The sequence below is a fragment of the Saimiri boliviensis genome, chromosome 3 (genome assembly GCF_048565385.1).
Source record: "Saimiri boliviensis isolate mSaiBol1 chromosome 3, mSaiBol1.pri, whole genome shotgun sequence".
Classification (NCBI taxonomy): Eukaryota; Metazoa; Chordata; class Mammalia; order Primates; family Cebidae; genus Saimiri; species Saimiri boliviensis.
In genome coordinates, this window is record NC_133451.1 from 60,164,200 (window position 1) to 60,187,040 (window position 22,841).

The following is a 22,841-nucleotide window of genomic DNA, read 5'->3' on the forward strand; positions in this document are numbered from 1 at the left end:
AGAGTAACTTCAGATTGGCCAAAGTATTAAATTTGAGAAAAAAATATAAAATATTGGTAGTGTCAAATTATTCATTTTTAGTAATTTCCAAGACCCAATTTAACAATATGCTAAAATAGTGCACCTCTGTATGGGAAAATATATTGCACTAAAACAATTGCTAATGGCATTCAAAATATTGTAAATATGCTAAGTTAATACATTTTATGCATATAAGTAATGTCAAATCACAAACATTAATATTCCATGTGTTTACCTAATGACCTCTGAAATCAGATCATTTTTATATAATAAGCAATTAGGGCCTATTTTGTGAGGAATAACTTAAAGAATATTTATTTTTTCTTTAGAATAACTTAAAGAATATTTGCAATATTTTCTACCTTAATGGGTTTTAAATTTTTTGTTTCACTTGAGACAAGGTCTTACTCTGTCACCCAGCCTGGAGTACAGTGACACTATGTTGGCTCACTGCAACCTCTGCCACCCCGGATCACGTGATCCTTCCATGTCAACCTCCCAAGTAGCTGAGACTACAGGTATCTACAGGTATGCACCACTATGCCGGCTAATTTTTGTGTGTGTGTGTTTTTTTTTTTTTTTTTTTTTTTTTTAAAGAAGGGGTTTCACCAATTAGCCCAGGCTGATCAAGCAATTCACCCACCTCAGTTTCAGGTTTTAATTATTAAGTCTTTCACATGCATTAATTAATATGTGAGCTATTTCTAATAGAAAATGATTTCTCAAGATTTTTGAATTGTTTATTCTTTTGTTTGTCCAAGGGCATCAACAATATCATTAATTATATTAACTCAGATGAAAATAAATAATTTACAGAGTACTGTCAATGCTTTCATTCTTACTGATATTTCTAGGAGTGAGAAAAATACTTTTAGGTCACGTAGGAGCTATGGTAATCATGTCAATCTATTGTTAAAATTTTAATCTTCAAAATATGAACCTCCAGCACTTTGGAGTGCCGAGGCAGGTGGATCTCCTGAGGTCAGGAGTTTGAGAAGAGCCTGATGAACATGGAGAAATCCTGACTCTACTAAAAATACAAAATTAACTGGGCATGGTGGTGCCTGCCTGTAATCCAGACACTTGGGAGGCTGAGACAGGAGAATCACTTGAACCCGGGGGCGGAGTTTGTGGTGAGCCAAGATCGTGCCATTGTACTCCAGCCTGGGCAACAAGAGCAAAACTCTGTCTCACAAAAGGAAAAACAAAACAAAAAAAAAAAAGAGAGAGAGAGAGAGAAAGAAAAAAATGAATCTTTAGTTACACATGTTTCTCATTTTCTTATGTTTGCTAAAAATTAGTTGATTAATAATTTTTTTTTTGGAAAAATAGCTGGGAAATGTGATGGGAACACTAAAAAGAAAATATTGAAGTAATGTAATACTCTATGGTGAGAGGTCATCAATTATAAAAATTAATATTCTTTAGTAAATAATGTTTCTTTTTAAAAAATGTCATACATTTGCATCATACCTGGAAATTTTAAGGCAGCATATATTGAGAAGTCACATTTTTTAACCTCATGTTGCTCCTCACACTCCTGGTTGCAGACCCACATTACATGGATATTCTCTAGACTTTATTGCCTCACCTATGTATGTGAAGAGTTCATCATTGAAGGTTAAAATAATTAAAAGAGCCAGATTATAAACCTACAGGTGAGACTGAGAATTTGGGATATTTTGCTCCCAGCAATAGGTATTTATATACTTTCTTAATATGGGTAACTCAATCAAAGGCATAATTTTTGATAAATAAGTATATAGGAATCAGTGGAAACATTAAAAACATTATGATAGGCATAAGTTGAACATCATTATCTAACAGTGATTTTCAAAATAATGAGATATCTCTAGTCACTTATTCAAAATGACTAATAAATAAGTAAATAAATAATGATGACTCCAAATGCTGACAAGAATGTGAAGAACCCAGATCATTCTTCCACTGCAAGTGGGAATGGAAAATGGTACAGCCATTTTGGAAAACATGTTGGCAATTTCTTAAGAAATAAAATGTACAATTACTGTACAAGTCAGTATTGTACTTTTGGAAGCTTATCCTAGAGAAATAAAAACTTACATTGACACAAAAATCTGTATACAAATGTTTACAGTATCTTTATTTGTAATAGCAAAAACTATAATTAGCTCTAACATGCTCCAACAGATTAATGGAGGTTAAACAAATTTTGGCACATACATATTATGGAGTATTATTCAGTTAATAAAAATTAACAAACTCTGTACACACCACATTCTGGATGAATCTGCAGGGAATTATGCTAAATGAAAAAAGCCTATTCCAAACTAAAAGTCACATACTGCCTGTTTCTATTTACAAAATATTTTTGAAATGTGAAAATCTTATACATGAATGGCAGATTAATGATTTCCAGGGCTTAGTGATGCCACAACATTTGCTCTTAAAGGCAGTGGGTGTGGTTATAAAAGGTCAACACAAGGGATCTTTATGATGTTGGCATTGTTTGGTAACTTGAGGTCTGTTGTAGATACACAAACCTGTACAAGTGACCAAATTGCATAAAATATAATATACATTCATATCCATATGCACATATACAAAGGAATACAAGAAAATAGGATTAAGATCTGTGGATTGACATTATCAAGGACAGTGTTCTGGTTGTAATATTATACTATGGTTCTATAAAATATTACCATGGGGAAAACTAAGTAACGTGTATAAGAGTGCTCTGTGTTGCTATTACCCTTGCATGTAAATTCACAGTTATCTCAATACAACTTTTAATAAAAAACAATAAAATGTGGCATATATATATCATGGAATACTATGCAGCCATGAAAATGGATGAGTTCATGTCCTTTGCAGGGACATGGATGAAGCTGGAAACTATCATTCTCAGCAAACTGACACAAGAATAGAAAAACAAATGCTGCATGTTCTCACTCATAAGTGGGTGTTGAACAATGAGACCATATGGACACAGGGAGGGGAACATCATACACCAGGGCCTGTCGGGGGTGGTGGGCTAGGGGACGGATAGAAGGGGGGGAAAGAAGAAGAAGAAAATAAAGCCCAATATCATTATTCTAGGATTTAGGTTACACAGATCCGAGACAAAGTTGGATAAAAGGAAGTGATGCATTTTACAAAATTAGAAGAATCACAAATGTGACTCATAAATCTCGAACATGTAGAGGTTAGGGTAGATGCAGTGACAGTCTCAAAGCTTCAAGATAAAATATGTTAAAAGAAACAAGAAAAGGAGCTAAAAAGTTTGGCTGAATGGTTTTATTAATGGTAAGCTTATTTGTTAATGCGTTTTTCTGTCACTGCTGTGGAGAACAGGGATAATGTAAAAAATCAGCACAATAAAATTAAAATGAAGAGGATAACAGTTATAACAAACGATAGCTTGGCAGAGAAAGAGTAATGGAGGTTTTCTACTAGAATCTTCACATTAAATAGTATGTCTAGAAAAATAGTTTTGCATTCCTGGTTGTATTACTATTTGTATTTCATTTTAGGGCTATATTTTGAATTATAAGAAAATGTCAATGAAAAATGAAAGCTGTCATAACATTTTAACTTTTTGTTGACAAATGACTGAAATGTAATATAAATTAGTAAATAATACATTATATTAAAAAAGCAAATCATAAAAAGGTGTCAACATTTCATTATTTGCATCATCATCATGAATTGAACAGACAATTGGAAAATTCTTTTTAGAAAAGCATACTCAAGTAAATTGTAAAATAATTTTCTTTTCTTACAAACCTCACTGATGAAATAGATTTACCTTAGTACAAATGGCTCAGTAAAGCCAGAACTCTTAACTATCACTTACCAAATAAAAAATCACTGATAGCTTAAAGAGGAAAAATACAAATATATTTATTGTATGTTTACCATAATTACTGTATTCAAGTAGTTGAAGACCTTGCTGGGGAAATAATAAATATACATAAAGAACAAAATTATGATATAAAGTAAATAATTGCCCAGTAAAAAAATTAATGTGATTACAGAAAATACTACAAATAAAAGGCTTTTCATTTGACAATACAAAAGTTCTGAAAATAAAGTATTATTTTAATTATCATTGTGTATCTTCTTTGATTCCTTATTACACAATAGGCCTTGAGAAAGAAGGGATTATGTCTTAGAATTATTTGAGTCACATATAGCATCTAGTGTTAAAAAACAAACAAATCTTTGATGGCTAGAAATTAAAATAAAATTTTAAAAAATAAGCAAAACTATTATTCTAAAATGGCTTTCAAAACAAATATTCCATATTTCAAAATTAAACACAGTATTTTCTTTTTGTACAGAGAGAAATTTCCACGTGTTACTCATATTGATTTCCTCAGGACCTAGCAAAGCCTAATATGTTATAGCAGTTCAATATATTCTTGTTGAATTATATTCAGAAAATATTATACATAAAGATCAAAAGGGACTTAATATCTAATAGATACTGTCTACAAATAATAAACTTATTCTTTAAAAAGCTTGTAAGTATATGTACACATATATGAGTAAAAATAAGATTTCACTCTAGTAGCTAGGAGGCAGTATGATCTTAAAATATTTTCATTTGCTATTAAAAATAATGTTACAATCTAGTAACAAAAATATTAGTGGGTGATATTTCTTTTTCTCTAGAAATTATATAGGAGAAATGTTCAAAGTAGCTTATTTCAGGTAAAACTTTGTAAAAGTATATCAGAAGTGATTAACTATTAGTCCTATAAGTCATCTGATTGAGTTTTGGTAAGCCTGGCAGCTACTATTTAACACATATGTAAATGATAGAATATTGAAAAGTCTGAAGCAAAACCAGTTGCTGAACATGCCAACATCCTAAAACTGAGTAGAATTTACAGTTTTTTTAAATGAGGTTTTTCATTTGCATAGTTATCAAAGCACTCAGGCATATTTCGAGATTTCATGTATGGCTTGTTCCCAGAGTTGGTAGACCACATAAGCAATATTTATTACTAATTGTACCTAAAGAGAATCAAGTCTTGTTAAGGTGACTAGCTTATATAATATGACTTTCTTCCTAAATCCATTTCAGTTTCAAGGTGAAAGATTAAATAATCCATTGCCAATATTATGAGAATTTTCAGACTAATATAATATGTTCCTTTTAAATCTAGTAAGAAAATTTTCTAATAGCTTTAGAAGTTCAAATTTCAGTGGCCTTAATTAAATTTCAGTTATAGATTTTCCTTTGGGTCAAAGAACAAATTTATCATTTTATACAATGGCACTCTTTTCTGTATAAAATTCAATGAAACAACATTTAGAAAGCTATTTTTAAGGAATAAAAATAATCTTTAAATAATTCAGTAAAATAATGCTTTAAAAAGAAGTAGATATTAATTTTCAAAAGGGACATATGCAGTTTCAATCACATTTTAATTTAATAGCTCTTCTGATTCTTATAAAGTAGATTCATAACTAAATATAATTTTGTTGATTTTTAAAAAATAAATGTGCAATTATTTTCTTTATTTTAAAATCACTAAATATTACGCAACTTGGCTTAAAGCAAATACACACATACACAGACACTCATATATGCTTCTGACATTCACAATACTGTGTATTTCTTCACAAAAAAGCTTTAATGACATCCATTGCTGTCTTCAAATTCTTCCTTCTATGTGTTTAGGACAAGTAAGTAATATAGATATTTTGTTGAAATTAAAGGAAAATTTTCGCACTATTAATAGAGGAAAAAGGTAATACAAAAATGATGTTGCAAAAAATCTCCCAGATTCTCCACTTAAAGACAGTGCCAGAGACTTAATCTTTTTTATGAGGTCAGGTTGGTTCCTGAGAGCCATATTTTCTTGCTAAACTCAATGCTAAAGAAAGCTCCCTGTGGAATTTTCATAGAAAGACTAAGACTAGTAGCCTAGTTCAATAAAAGAACTAAAAAAGTAAATGGCAATAATTCAATAAAGTATGGCAACAGTGGAAAGAAAGGCTCTAAAAGCAAGTTTAAACATTTTTCAAGTATCTCCTGATGTACCATCTCCCAGAAGACTGAATGCAATGAGGAGCAGGGACCAACGTGTTAACCCGCCGACCTACCGTAATAGCATGACAGATGCTTCCTACCTGAAGGGGTCATGCCTGGGAGAGAGAGAGGGAGAGGGAGACTGACAGAATGCCCAGGGAGGGTATTGATCCACTGACTCTTTTCTGGTAACCATTACCGAGACATGAGTTGACAGTAATTAAAATGACTTACACACTGGGGTGGTTTCAAACTCAAATCTTCGACTGAAGACACCATAGCCTGCTGCTGTACGTGCTCGAATTTGGAAGACATAAACTGAAGCTGGTTTCAAGCCCTCTGCAGTAATTGTCGTCTCTTTAGATTTGATAATTGTGTAGCTCGTCTCTTGGTCCTTGGGATGCACATGCACATACAATTAAAAAAAAAAAAAAAAAGACAGCATGTCAATTACTAATGATAACAAAATTTAGAACCATAGATCAGAAAATAAATCAGAAACCAATGGACTCTATTAGTACAAATATAATATGTTAGAAAAAAAATCTTACACAACGTAGGTGTGCTATTTACATAGAATAGTGAAGTTTTTTTCTAGAACTCAGGGTGGTGGGTGACATACTGTCCACCCATCTAGAATACTTGCCTTTGGCAGTCATATATTTGTAAAACTTTGAAACCATGTTGTAGGAGATTGATTATTTTACAGACTCTATTTTAGTATTGTTATTTGTGTGCTTTTTTCCCTCCAATATAGTTTATTAGAGCATAACTAACATCCTGCCTATTCACATAGAAAGTTAACAATATCTCCCATTCTGTGAGATAAGACTTATACTTTAACTCTTTAGTGAATTTTATTTCTAATTGTATTTATATCTTTTTTTTTTTTTTTTTTTTTTTTTTTTTTTTTTTTTTTTGAGACGGAGTTTTCACTCTTGTTACCCAGGCTGGAGTGCAATGGCGCGATCTCGGCTCACCGCAACCTCCGCCTCCTGGGCTCAGGCAATTCTCCTGCCTCAGCCTCCTGAGTAGCTGGCATTACAGGCACGCGCCACCATACCCAGCTAATTTTTTGTATTTTTAGTAGAGACGGGTTTTCACCATGTTGACCAGGATGGTCTCGATCTCTTGACCTCGTGATCCACCCGCCTCGGCCTCCCAAAGTGCTGGGATTACGGGCTTGAGCCACAGCACCCGGCCTGTATTTAGATCTTAGGTAAGAAATTAGTACTTCACTGGTGAAATTTAATTTTAATTCACTAAGTCTAAATAGAGAGCATTAAAGAAAAAATGCAAATAAGCAAGGCATTTTTATTTATCTTTGAAGATATTCTTTTTTTGGCAGGTAAGTAGTTAATGGAGATGGAGTAGCAAAAAAATACTGGAAAGACAGTTTTGGGAACTGAAAGAAATAGGAACTGTTTCTATTTTGATGTTCACAAAAGTTTAGACTCCTCATTATCTCTCTGAAGTTTCCACACCAACTTTAACATGAATCCTGAAATTGCATGCTAAGATATAGCAGGTTCATTTCAGTTTCCTTATCAGTAAAACCGGGGTAGATATTTGCCTGGGTCTCCTCACAGAGATGTTGTAAAAATGACACAGGTAATGTATGTGAAGACATTTAATAAACTATAACAGATGTTTTAATTTTCAAAATTATTTTAAATATTTGTAACTCTAATATGACATGTCAAAGTTAACTACTACTATCTAAAATATACAATCTATAAACATTTTTCTTTTAAAGCAATCTACCATTTTTCTTGTAATATATTTAAATATATAAAATTGTCTTAAAGTTCAATAGATTCAAAATTCTCTCTAAAATCGACATGGTATAATTTGTAAAGCAAATATCGTATTTTCTGACTCATCCTAGGCAAATGATTGATCTTTAATTTTTAAACCATGAATTAATTTAAGTATCTAAACTTCAATATATTTAGAAAATTTTAATAAAGTTGAGCAAAAGATTCAAAGTAGGTAATTAAATCTTATAAAACTTTACCTAATAATACCACTACATTTCTTCATTGGCAAACATGCATCACTCTTCTATTACCCACTCTATTACCCCTTCTGTACGCTAGGATTATAGCAGTAAAAAGCAAACAATTTCTTGATGTGTTCCTTTTAACAATTGTAAACAGCTTCTATAAACTATAAGAGTTACTAATTTTTCTGATAATGCACAGGTTTTTGACAGAATAAACCTGATAATATTATTTGTTATTTATCACATTGTTGAAAAATATTATTTCTCCATATTATTAAAAAGTACTATTTCTCAATAATATTCTAGTTTCCAGTTTGGCTATGATTACTGTAGTAACTCTCAGTAAATAAAAGTTAAATGTCTGTTGGCTGATATTTAAAGGAAATTGAATGTGGTGAAAAAATCTAGTCAAAATTTAAGTGTGAAATTGTGATGGACTTTAAATAATTATCATTTTTACATAAAGGATTGACATTTGTAATATAAAAAATTTGACAGATGACATCAATGACAGCATTATAATTTCAGCCCTATTATTAAGTAGATGAGGAAATGTGGGTACACAACTCTGAACCTGCTTTTTCTTCCTTACAATGGAGATAAAATTATTTATCAAGAACGTTGAAAGGAGACAGAGACAGAGATCATACATTTACCACCAAGTACAATCTCTAGAAAATAGGTTCTACTTGGAATTGATTACTCTTAACTCTGTAGCATGACAGTAAATTCTCCCATTGAAAAGTAGAAAAAACAAAACAACTTTTAAAAGCTTACATAGTTGTAAATCCTAACCATTGAAGGCACTAATGAATGTATTTTGTAAAAATATTAGAAATTGACACTTTCTGCCAAAAGGAAAAAATTTACAAGGAAAGTGGAATGCTGCTTCTTGAAATAATGTATGATGTAATACCAATTGCACAACACTGCACAACATTCTATCTGATTTAGCAATTAACATTATGTACATCTCAGTTATTCCTTAGCTAGAGTTTAATTGTACACTGTCTGTCTCTGAATTATCCATACTTATGTTAGTAAAGAGAATTTAGTAAAGCATATTATCTAGTGAATCAAAACAAATGTATATACATTGTGAATCATCTAAGTGTCTTCCAACATTTAATTCTGTTTCATTCCTTCGAATTACTTTCCTATTGTAGTTTTCTATATATAACAAAGTTTATGTAAAGATCTTCAACACCCACAATTGCCTGGCTGCCAAGCCCTTGGTCAGAGCAGTGCCTTTTTCTGCCTTCGTGCCCTAGTTGAGCAAATGAGCTACATTCCCCAGCTGCTTAGCAAACACTGTTCACGTGCAGTGAGGGGAGGGCTTCAGCAGAAGGAGCCAGCTGGCAAACACCCTGCCAAGGGGCAGCTTCCCTTTGCCTCTGCCTTTAATTAAGAGATGGCAGTGGGCCCATCATCACGTGGGAGCAGAGAAGCCCAATGACCTCTATTAGAGCAGGGCAATCAGAGGCAGAAATGCCAGCTGGCAAATGCATGTGCCCTGGAAAGCTCTGCCACCTGTGTCTGGCCAAAAGCCATCCAGTAAAATGGTGGTGTCATTCTGAAAGCTCAAAATCACTCTGAAAACCTATCAGGACCTCTACTTCAATAGATGGTATAAAAGTTCATAATCCTTTTCTAATAAATAAAAGTCTTTTTTAAAAAAACTTTGTAGATATAATGTTGATATCCAAAATAAATTAATCACTTCCACCAATATATTATATAAGGATTTTGCTGCTTTTAATGAATGTAAATAGGCAAACTATTATTAATTTATTGAAAATCTGTATAGAAACATTTTTTTCCCAGGTAATTTTTTCTTAATTTGAGTTTTGTAGATAACATAATGGATTAGTACAGCATTAAATGTGAACTATTAAACATAAGACAAAATCATACTGAAATAAATGTAATTCAAATAAAAATCAAACTATAAAGAAAATAATATCAGCATATTGGTAAAACTCAGTAGAAGTAATATTTAATAGAAATTCCTTCCCACCACTTATTGAGTATTCTTTGTTCTAAGAGAAGCAGCAACTTTAAAAAAAAATTTATATTACTATTGAATATTACATATATAATGAAAACTAATGCATATGCTAGGAAGTGGTCATGAAAATAATCAAAGGTTATTCAAAAGGGGAAAAAACAGGATGTTTCCCTCAAAGACAAAAAAGAAAGCCAGTCATTAGTCCAGCTAGTTGATTCAGAGATAAAAGAAAATGTAAGTACTTGTTAAACTTTTAGTCTTCCTGCTATTAACCCTTATTGCATCTAGATGTATATAGTCAAATACACAGTTTTGGTGTCTGCATGTTTTAAAATTCTGTTTTGCATTTTATCTTCTTTTAAAATCAACTTTAATAATAATGAAAATTTATAAAGAATGCTCACAGCAGAATTCAGCATGTGTTAATATATATTTATGTAACTCTACATAGCTTTGCATCAATATAGCATAACAAAGCTTACAAAAACTTGAAAAAGAAACATAAATCTTAATTTTACAAATTTGTTTTGGATATAGACTATGTTTAAATTGCAGACCTCTGGAATTTGCAATGCTGTTTTTGACTACTAATCTCAGAGGAACAGTAACCAGTGAGAAATTTTAATGTCACTATATTCCACTCAATTACACTTTTGTTGACAATAAACAGTGTTAACCGTATCCCAACATAACTTTGTCTCAGCAGTATTATCTAAGAGTATTCTTGGTATTTGATAACCTATTTTTGTTATCAAATAATGTATTTATTACCTGTTTTTGAAATACAAGTGTCAACATTTGTGTTTCCTAATGATGTGATAGTAGCATGTAATACTAACAGCAAGTTATTCCTAAAAGAATGACTATTTTAAAAATAATTGACTATTCATCTACTAATAAAATCAGTATATAAACATTGTAAATCACAGATGAATGGGGCAGAAGTAGTAGGAAGACTCATGGTGGCTACATATCTAAGCCACATACTCCAGCCTAGCTTTAGAAATTATAAGCTTTTTCAGTTTTCATCTGTATGACTCCTTCATTAATAGCTCACTTGGATATGAATTCAGAAAAGAGAAAAAGAGTTTATTACAACTTTTAGGCCTCATTAACTATTATGGTAAAATGCGTAGAAGTTGCTATAAGAGACTCAGAGAACAAGAGGATGTCAAGAAAATATAGGGAACGTGACATATAGATATTTTATTTTTTACCTGAGATTTAAGCGTAAAGTTTACACTACAGTGCCAGATGTTTGCTAAGAATATTTAAAAATTGTATGTGATATATGTGTCTCATCTTTCATATCTCCGTGACAGTATAAGTGTTATGTTGAGTTACTGGGCATAAGCACATATGATTTCTCTGCCAGCACACTGCAGTCACTACCAAAAGTCTACAGCTTAAGTATTTGTAACACTTTCAAATGTCCTATGACTTCATCTTTTAATGCTGTGAAACTCCGTTAAGCCGATATTAGACTATATGGCAGTATCTAGGCAGGATAAACTATTTGGCAGCAGCAGAACATGAAGAAAGAGCTCCCTGTACACTTCTAGCCTCCGTAATTATGACTGAAGAATCAATTGTCATTGATTTATACATAAAATTGCAGCATACTCTTCTACAAATTGGATAATTGCAGTTGCTAAAATGAAAAAAAAAAAAGAAAGTGAGGACATTTTTTGTTCTGTTAGTCTTACCTTTTCAAAATACTTGATTTCATACTCCAGGATGATTCCATTGGGGCGATCTGGCTCTTGCCAAGACAAAGAGATACTGTTTTTTCCAATCTTCCCTTTTTTCACATTGGTAACTGGAGAGGGAGCTGCAAAATATTTAAATAAAGAGCAGTGTGATTAATAAGGCCCTAAAATTAAACCTGCTCTGTGTATTATGTATATTGGCATTTTGAGAATATAGAATTATAAAAAATAATCCAATTAAATTTTAGTTTCTCTATATAAGGTTTAAAGATTCCAAAGATTTTTTACAAATACAGATCAGCTAAATATCCTCAGGATTTTTTTCATAATAAAACTGTAGTCTATATTTTCTCCACAGAGTTTAGAAACATAAATTATTTTATTTTATATTTTATAAAGACATTCCTGATAACCTTATGTATCATCTAAATTTCTAAAATATATGAACTCTGTATCACATATCCCATTATGCTAATACATGATTATATTACCACATTTGCACAACACAAACTTTTATAATTTATCATTTTTGAAATTAATGGATCCTAAAATTATTAATAAATTTAGATATTAAACATGGGCAACTTCCTAAAGAAACGTGCCACCAAAGATATGGTACACTTTAAATAATAGCAAATAAAATGAACATTTTCTTTCATTTTCATTTTTCCCAAGTATTTCATTAGAAATCATAATCACTTCTGGTGATCATCACAATTTGCTATAGTTTCTATCAAACCTCTACTTGTCTAATGAAAATAGAAATTATATGTCTACCATTTTGGATATATCTGGATATTTTGAGTTCACAAAACATCTAAATATTTGAGTCAAAGTTATTTTTATCAATCTGCTGATATTTGTATAGGCATGTATAAAAGAGATGGCAACACAGAAGAGTAAGCTATGAGCCCTCGAGCTCACTGTAGTGTTTATCAAAAAATACTAACATTACTGAAATAGAAACAACAGAGGATTAAGGAAGACAGTTAATTTTTGAATATATTTTGTTAAGTAGTGAATATCTTTATGAATCATGAATTAGGCACAATTTTCCATTATCACTACATAGCTATTGCTTTACACAACAGTAAAAAACCCAGAGAAAGACTGTCTTCAAAGTTTTTTTACTCACTTTACTATAGTAGAATTTTTTTTTAAATGTATCTATTTCTTATAGATAGTTGTCAGTTTTTACCTAATAAATTGATGGTATTACCACCTTGCTTTTCATAAATTATGTTTAATATGTATGCTCCATGAAGGCAGGAATTGATCTGGTTTAATTCAATGATGTATTTCTAAGATGAGAAAATTGTTTAGCACATAGAAATTCAATAAATATATGTTGAATAAATGGATGGATGAATGAATGAATGGCAAATGCATATATAAATATATATCATTCAAAACCAGGTTGATCTCATCATAGGTGCACATACTAGGATAATATTAGTTTGGGATTTGTGCTTCATGTTAAAACTTAAGCAGTTCTTAAAAAAAAAAATCAATCTTTTGTGGTAAAGACAACAAATAAATACCAAAACAGACACAATCAGCCTAAAGTAGAATACTTTGTTATTTACTTACATTCATCAAAGTTAAGCATAAACTATTTCACTTTCAAACACTTAGTTAACAAACAACAGTGTTTTGCAAACTCAGTTCAGTAGCTAAAAGTATGCTTTAAAATACTGGCTTAGAATGAGGGGAGAAGACCACTTCTGAGCTCAGAATAGATCAGGAATAATTTCCTCTGTGACAAGAGCATCTCTGCATCTTCTGGGTAAAGCTGATGAAAGTGGGGATGCTGACAGCTCCTGGGGACATAATGATGATGCACAAATTGTGAATGGCAGTAATCCTACACCACTGCAAGTATCATGCACATTACAATAACGGTAACCAGGTTTGTCAGCATCAAGGAGCATGCTCAATTTGTCTTATTTGTCTCCCTCGCTAATACCTTTTGCTCATTTTCTGCCTGCTCAACCTTTTAAGTCTGGTATCAAATGAGAATGATGACTTATAGCATTTGTGCTGGTAAAATTTTGATGGATGATGTCAAATCATAAAACTACTACTGTCCCTGTACAGGGAGAGAAAAAAATACCGAATAAATTAAGTTGATAAGAGTATAAAATCATTAACAAAAGTTCTGAGTTGTAGCTTTCAGTTTTGTTGAAATATTCCAAAATGTTCTATATTGTAGCTTCTATGTTAGAGCTAACCTTTGCATATTAGTGTGATATGTAAGATACAGATCCTTTAGGCTACTACAGTTTCCATTATGAACTAATTGCCTGGTCTGTTTCAAATATTTTAAGTTTTAAATTTAGAGTAGTTTTATTTTTATAGAAAAGTAAGAGTTCCCACATATCTTACATCTAGTGTCCCCTATTAGAAACATATTACATTATCACATTTACACATTGTATCTGTCACAATTAATGAATCAACACTGATAGATTATTACTAATTAAAGTCCACAGGTTATTCAGATTTCCTTAGTCTTTAATTAATATCCTTTTTCTGTCCAGGGATTCCATCCAGCATACCATACATTAATTTAGTCATCATATTTCCTTAGGCTCCTCTTGGCTAGGGCAGTTTTTCAGTTTCCTTGATTTGATGACCTTGACACCTCTGGAGAACACTGGTCATGTGTTTTGTAAACAGTCTCTCAATTGGGATTAATTTAATATTTTTCTCCTGATTAAAATGGGGTTGTGGGTTTTTGGGGGGCTGACCACAAAGGTAAATTGCCACTCCTATTACATCATAGTGGGGGTACACACTATCAATATATCATCACTGTTATGTTAACCTCGATTTCCTGAGTGATGTAGTGTTTACTGTGTTTCTTCGCTGTAACTCTTTTTCCCCAGCATTCAATATTGTACTTTTTGGAAGAAAGTCATTATTTGCAACCCACATTTAAGGAGTGGAAATTTATGATTCACTTTCTTGATGGTAGAATATCTATTTAAATTGTTAGGAATTTTTTTTGCATGGGAAATTTGTCATTTTTTCCTCATTTTTAAATGTATTTATTTTTTTACATCAGTATGACATGGATATTTTTATACCTTGGTTTATATTATAGTATTTTGTTAACTGAATTTGTTAATGCATTGGTTGTTGGAAGCTCTTTCAGAGCTCCATGTCTCTTTGATATACCCCCATCATTATGGGTTTGTTTGTGTTTTTTTTGACATTATTTTCTTACCTTCTGGCACTAAAAGACCAGATACTCTATGTTCATCTTGCTTATTCATTGCTCCAGTCCTAGAGTCATCCATTTCTGTAAGGAGCACTGCTTCCTTTATTGGAGAAGGTATTAGAAACCAATATCTGGGTGCTGAGTGTGTTCCTTGCCACTGAGATGCCACTGCTTCTAAGCCCTCTCAGTTGACAGGCCAAGGACATAAATATGTATATTAACTTGTGTATATCTATACATATTTCTATACATAACTATTATATATATATTAACCTAAAGATGCATTATATACTGAGGTTGCCAACTAGAATTAATTATCACATAAATAATTCTAGCTTCCTCATCTTACTTATCTGTAGTCTCCCTCTCTAATGGTGGTTGCCACCATCAGTCATCCAACTGAACTTAATTGTTCAGTGTCAGTACAAAAGTCTAGTATGTACTGAATTGTTCAGAATTGTTCATCTGTGTCTGTTTGACTTATTGATAATGATATAATGTAGAAACTTCTAATATCTCAATGACACAATAATACACAAAATCCTACCATCATTTGTATAAAACAATATAGTCTCCTTACTTTTCAGGTATAGAAATCTAGTTTAAGGCACAGTGTTCCAAGATGGAAAGGCCTGCCATGGCACAGATAGCTTGAAGTCAGATAGAACTGACTTCAAGTATTTTGGCAGCCAGCCATTTCTATGTAATTCTGTTAGTTAACTTTTATAAATTTATTTTCAATCTTTATTATAGGAACAATAATATAAATTTATTTCTTTTAAGATTGATATCTTATTCTTCAGGTACAATGTCAGGTACTAGGTGGGTGCCAAATAAATACTACTTGTAATAATATCAGTTGTAAAATATTAGAAAATTATTTAAGGTTATTTCAATGATGAATTTTCCATTGTTATTTAACTGTTTCATTCTTTATTAGTCAAAATTATTTGTAGCCTCTTCAAAACTTGGCACTGTTTTAAATGCTTGATGAGATCTAAAATCTAAGTGCTTACACAGATAAGATGCTTTTTTTCCTGCATCCTGTGGCTTCGATGATTCTAAATTAATAAAAAGTTTTGAGTAAAATTCCTTGATTTTATTAATTAACACAAAACGTTGGGCTTTCAAATGTTAATTAAAACATTGATAGTTACACTTAGTATAGAATAATGTCTTCCTCATTCTTTAAAATAAAGTGAACATGATGAAAACATGAACCTCGGTTATGTTCAATGGAATAAGAAAATAGCATTCATGCATCCCTGTAGCCAATACTTTCTGTATATTAAAATTATAAATAGAATCAAGTATTGGTTAATTATATTTAGAAAAACAAATAAATATATCTCCATGTATTTGGTTTATCTGCCCGTATTTTATGTCTTAAAGCCTTGAGAGAGGTAAATAAAGCAATACTGAAATCTCCTCGGTCTATGATAGTCCATGAATGTGTTTAAAACTTCATCAGATAACATTTTTTAAGCTTTCCAATAGGAGTCTGTACACATGAGTAATGTATTAGTTCATTTAAACACGAAGTTTAAAAAGGTATGTATTTTACATTTGATTCTGTAGGTTAAAATTTGGCAAGTGAACTGTCAGTATCTGCCAGCTGGAAGCCTCCGCTTCTCTCTGCTGTGCATACATTATCATATTAAAGTACTTCTTATTAACTAAGCAGGTCTGGGCAACTACAGTATTCAAAACAACACAGAGTATTAGGCTTCTCTCCAGAAAATTCTGACTCAGTAGGTCAAATTGGGACCAAGGATTTTGGATTTTCAATAAAGACTGGTAGAATCATTTTGCCAGTAAAATTCAGGAAATAATTAAAGCAAACCATACTAGAATTAATTATTATTTTAAAAAAAATTATCATAGATTTTTTAAAAAAGAATTATTATTATTAATTCTTGTTTTTATAAAAAAATAGAAAGCTGAGGCTGGAAGTTGGATCCATATTGAGCTTTTCAGAACTGCTGTTGTCTTGAACCTGTGGCTCACTATTGTGACCTGTTATCCTAATCTCTGCCAGCAACTTTGCCTTTCTCTGAGGATCATTTCTGCTTATATTTGGTATTTTCCTGATCTTTTAGTATTTCTTGATAAATTGATATTTTGTTCATTCATGCATAATTTGGCTTAGACTGCTGAGAATCTATGAAATTAGAAAAATCCTATGTGTCGTTCACTGTTGCTTGCTTCGTTCCTAGAAGACATTTCTGACAATTTGGTAAAATATATAACTACTTCTACCCTCGTTAAAGACATCATAATTTTTCTCTTAATTGGACTACTTCTTTAAACCTTCCTGGCCTTCAGGGAGTTTTTTTAGAAACAACCAGTCTGTTACTGTTCGTGCTATAATTTGGTCACCTCATTATCCTGCCCCATGGATTGCTAGGCAACACATACTCTATCCTCTACCTAAATTTCTAATGCCATCACCACAACTCTCTTGTTCCCTTTCATGGACATGACCTTCTATATGTTTCTTGAGCACTCTAAATTTGTTCCGCCTCAGTCCTTTCACACAGTTCCTTTAGTTTAGAATGTCCTTCCTGATCTTCATGTAAATTGTTCTTCACTTTGTTCAGGTCTTTAAGAAAAAAGTCATATTTTCAGAATTAGCTTCCTGACTGACCATTTAATAATTTTTTATTCTTCTTTATAGCAGCACTGCTTGAAATTATATGCTCATTTTTTTACTTGGGTGTTGTCTTATATTCTACAGGAATATAGCCTCTGCGATGGGAAGTACTTTTACTGTCTTATTTATTGATATCTCATGTGCCTTGAAAATTCCTTGAACATAGAATAAAATTTAATTTTTCTAATATATATATCTTATTTTTCTGGGACTTAAAGCTAATAAAGGATATATAGCCCATGGTCCTATTTTATAGTTGCTAAGTCAAATCAGTTACCATATGGATCATTCTAGTCTCCTCACTTTACTTACTTGGTAACTTGCTGCTCCAAAAGTGGCTCTCACCACCTGTCATTCAGTTACTTAATTGTTTAATTTCAATATAAATGTCTTCAAAGTAATACATTCTTCATTTGTTTTTGGCACAGTACAATATAGGTAGAACTATATTTGAATCTAGTATATATTGAATATGTATTTGACTTACATATGAATATGACAGGGAAGAAAAAAATGAATAAACAGTGTTACTAAAGAATTTCAAGGAAATCTAGAAACTTCTGGGGCAAAGAGTAAATAAAGAAGTAGATACCAAGTGACTTTAAGCTCATACTCCATCACCCCTATTTTTATAAAATGAGAGCTACTGGAAAAAAATATTTCAAGGAATATACATGTCTACATACACACATACAATTTTATATTTATGTATATAGAAACAATTATATGTATAAACATATTTAATAATTATAAAACTTGTGTATTTTTACGATAAAATATGTTCCCTCAGTAAAGAACAGACTTTTGAAATGATAAAAGAGGAAGTATACATTTAAATATATGCCTCTTATGACTCCTGTTATAAGGCTTTCCATTCTTTCACTTCTTGACAAAGGTGGAAAAGGGAAGAGAGAAAAATAGGAAGACAAACCCTAGCTAATCTACAAAACTAAGCTATAGTTATAGAAATTCCAGAGAAACATGGGAAATTACAGAAACTACATTCCATGAATTTATCGTTAGTTTATATTTTTTAAGATGAATTAGCATTGGCATTAGCAAAGTGAATGTATTTTTTATTTTCATGTGTGTTTATGTGTATCATGTAACACGTAACAATTTAAATTAAAGGCCTCCTGCAAACTACGTATGTATGTATGCATATCTTTTTAAATGATATGCATGCATATATTTTCAAATGAAATGCCGATGTAGATAAATCCATATTTTATTATATATATACACATACACACAAACATACGTGAGTGTGTATATGCACCACATACAAATACACATACATGCACACATTTCTAAGGAAGTCATGTGCGTTTTTTGTAGCTGGTTTAATAAAAGTACATCTAGTGATTACTTTTCTTTCTTTGTTTTGGGATACATAATAGCATTTAAATGTAAGAAAATGAGTAACTAGATTTCCTAAAGTAAATGAGAATTGCAGTTATTGAATTATAAACGTATTCAAAATTATGAACAGAAAAGTAAGACAGACACAATATATGCACCTACAAATGTGTAAGAATAGACACTTCATATTTTATAATACATAATGTAAATTTTACATACTTACATACTTAGTATATACTTCTTACCGTTTTCATTTGATACTACTGAACCAGAAAAAGTAACTAGCAGTGCCTTCTCAACACCCTTTGTACCTAACCATGTTCTATACTCAAGAAAAAAGGCATTGTAAAGCTTCCTTTCTCAAATAAAAATTCAATATGCTCACTCAGACAAAAACCTAAATCACTCCGTCTTAAAAGCCTGCAACTGATTCTTTTGATATATGATCTCAGTGAAGTTTTGAAACGACCATTTTACCAAAACCTGGCCTTAAATATCAGTAGTTCTAGAGAGAGGATATCTATTTAACAAAAAGGTTTTATAAACTAAAATGTACCATTAGGTATAGTTTTTTTTCCCCAAGACTGGAAAATCACAAAATATTAAAAATTAAATGCTTCCAGCAGGAAATGGAAGTAACTTAATTGCTAATAAGTAATTTCTGATGTGATTATACTTTATAGTTTAAAGCATAAACTTTAAATATTGCTTTGAAGTCACATTCACAGTGACGTTAATTTGAAAAGAAAATGACAATAATAAAAACAGAGAACTATGTCACTGGCCTTCGCAGTCACTATTCTCTAAAATAACAGTGCAAATTACAAAAGCAAATATTAAATGTAGCGAGATGAAAAATGACAACATGCCTCCTTCTGAATAGCAAAATTAATCTTGCGCCAAATAAATTATCATAGAATTTGTTTTCCATTCATTACTTGTTATTACCCTATAATAGATTTTTAATTAAAGGAAGTAGACTAAATGTCAATGATTATTGGATCTTAATAACCACAAACCCATTTTATGAGAAATAGAATTTTAATATTTTTTACACTACTGTTTTCAAAAAAAATAGAGCTATATCTAGTAGATACCATGGCAAATTTGGAAAATTTTAATCAACTCAGTGTTATTCAGTTACACTATATTCAAGAGAATACAGCCCCATATGCAATTTTCAATAATGTTTTCTCAATATTAAACTTCCATTATAGAATATTGCAGTTTGTTTTGCAGGAAGGTAAGTAGTAGTCAGCTCAGAAACAAGTTTTATAGCTTGTGTTTAATGAGAAAAAATTAGTTTCCTCTTATAAATACACATTATATAGGATTTTGGTAACTACAGATTTAGTCACTAACAGTAACAAGGTCATAAAGTGCAAACTTTAATTCAATTGTTAACTACTTCAAATTTTTCACAATTTAAACCAATCCAATCAAGCATTGTAAAAAGCAAAACAAACATATGATAGATATAGAGAACCTACTCATTTTCCTTTCTCACTTCTCATTGCTCTTAGTCTTATATAATCACATGAACAACAGTTATCATTTAATTCACTAGAAATTGTGACAATGAATTCTTTATCTATTGATTGTTTAAAGGACCAGATTTAATTTCTATTATACTATTAAAATTCAGGACCACACTTCTTCTCTGCCTAAATATATTCTTGCTGAGACCATCTGATGAGATTTCTTTAAAATTTGAAATTATGCCAGTAGACAAAAAAATTAAACTTTACGGTTACAGAATAACTGTGAGACCTGAGTGGTGTTTACCAGCAGCTCTAATAAACATCCCGATCACAATATCTTTAAAAAGCATAATTTCCAACAGCAACATGACAATCTTGAACTAGAGAAAATTCAGGATTAATGCTGGTCAAGCTTTTAAAGTCCAGAAAAAAAGCCAAACCACGATGTTCTGTTCCACATTAGTAATATTACCGGATATTTAATTTTTAAGCCACCGAACTAATTTTAATGAATCAAAGCATATATTCTTCAGTTGTGGGAAATATTTGACGCTCAAGTCACATGTAAGGCCATATTTTTACTCAAACAGATCATGCAGAGAAATTTCTAATGCTGACAAAATATGGCATTATGTCTCTGTCATCATAAGTTTAAATGGCATAAAGTCCATAATTTTTGTTCCACTGGAACAGTAGTCTGGGTTTGTATTTATTTTTAAAAGTAAATAAAATGTAAATAATACTGGCTGCAAAGGGTCCAAGATGTGTTTTGAAAAAATTTCAGCTATAAGAAAGAACAAATTCCAAATTGTACTTTGAGAATTGTTTAATAAATATTGGCTAAATTAATGAAAAAATATATGTATGTATGAATACATAAATAAAGAGCCTATTGCAATTGCAGTACCATAAGAATACATTTACATGAAACATGTTCCAGGCATTTTATAGTTTAAGTACTTTGTATACATTAACTCATTCAACCTTCCTAACATCATTAGGAAGTAGAAATTATTATCATCATCCCTTTTTGATGTACAGAAGTTAATTATCCAAGTTCAACCCACCAGAAATTGGCAGACCTAAGCAGTCTTTCTTCAAAGTTTGTACTTCTGAGTATTATTCCATAGAATCATGAAAGAATAACTCTAAATAGAGTGCTACATTTAACATGTCATTGCACATAAAACTATGTTAAAGATGATTCAGATTATCTAACTTTTTCTTTGAATATATAAAGTCTTAATTTTTCTCAGTTTCCTTAGTGCTTTGCAAAGCTGATATTATAAAAAGTAGTAGGAGAAACAACAGTCTCTGATAAAAATTAAGCAACTCTTTATTGCATATTCTGTGACATGTAATTTTGTCAACCCTTAGTTGTATGACCTAAAACAGAGTTTTACAACTATTTTTGATCTACTGTGATATGTTTATATGACAGTGTGCAAATATATGGGAAATCTATATACTTCTAAACTGATGAAACTTGAAAACTGTCTTCTGAAAATAAGCCAAGATAAATCATAATCCTCACAATGATTAACAGTACAAACATAATGACTGCTCTCTGCATGCTGCACCATAGATAAGATGAACTGTGGATTTTGAGAAATTCCCTGAATGCTAAATGCAAATTCAATTTTCTCTCCTACTCAGAAATACACATTTAAACACTTTGAGGCAAATATTATGATACAGCTAGCCATAAATATCATCTAGGTTATATATATATTTAAAATTATGTATGTAGATATTTCACAAACTTTGATACTTCATGATTAATAAATAACAACTTGTAAAAAGTAACATAAAACGTGCAGGTGGAGTAACATAGTGAGACCTGAAGGATTCATACGTAGGTCTCTTCCTTACTTGTTCCAGAACATTCCTTTCCTCAAAACTCAAAACATCTCTCTTTTCATCTCAGGGACTTCTTTTTTTTTTTTTTTTTTTTTTTTTTTTTTGAGACGGAGTTTCGCTCTTGTTACCCAGGCTGGAGTGCAATGGCGCGGTCTCGGCTCACCGCAACCTCCGCCTCCTGGGTTCAGGCAATTCTCCTGCCTCAGCCTCCTGAGTAGCTGGGATTACAGGCACGCGCCACCACGCCCAGCTAATTTTTTGTATTTTTAGTAAAGACGGGGTTTCACCATGTTGACCAGGTTGGTCTCGATCTCTCGACCTCGTGATCCACCTGCCTCGGCCTCCCAAAGTGCTGGGATTACAAGCTTGAGCCACCGCGCCCGGCCCATCTCAGGGACTTCTAAGAGGTCTCCCTCAGCTAAGGAAAAGTGCTATTGGCAACTTGCCTCTTCATTCTCCCTCCTTTCCTTTTTCCCTAATATTACTGATAAACTACT

The 22,841-nt window shown here is 31.6% G+C and overlaps 1 protein-coding gene across 12 annotated transcripts in view; it reads right to left on the reverse strand.

Moving 5' to 3' along the window:
* The window catches only part of EPHA5 (EPH receptor A5), a 354,031-nt gene that overhangs the window by 90,537 nt on the left and 240,653 nt on the right, over nucleotides 1-22,841 (reverse strand). For all 12 annotated transcript variants that reach the window (XM_074396211.1, XM_074396212.1, XM_074396215.1 and 9 more), the window contains 2 exons: nucleotides 11,763-11,887; nucleotides 6,278-6,437 (listed from right to left, as the gene is read on the reverse strand). In XM_074396211.1, coding sequence (XP_074252312.1) covers nucleotides 6,278-6,437; nucleotides 11,763-11,887 — 285 coding nt within the window. The remainder of the gene's footprint in view (nucleotides 1-6,277; nucleotides 6,438-11,762; nucleotides 11,888-22,841) is intronic.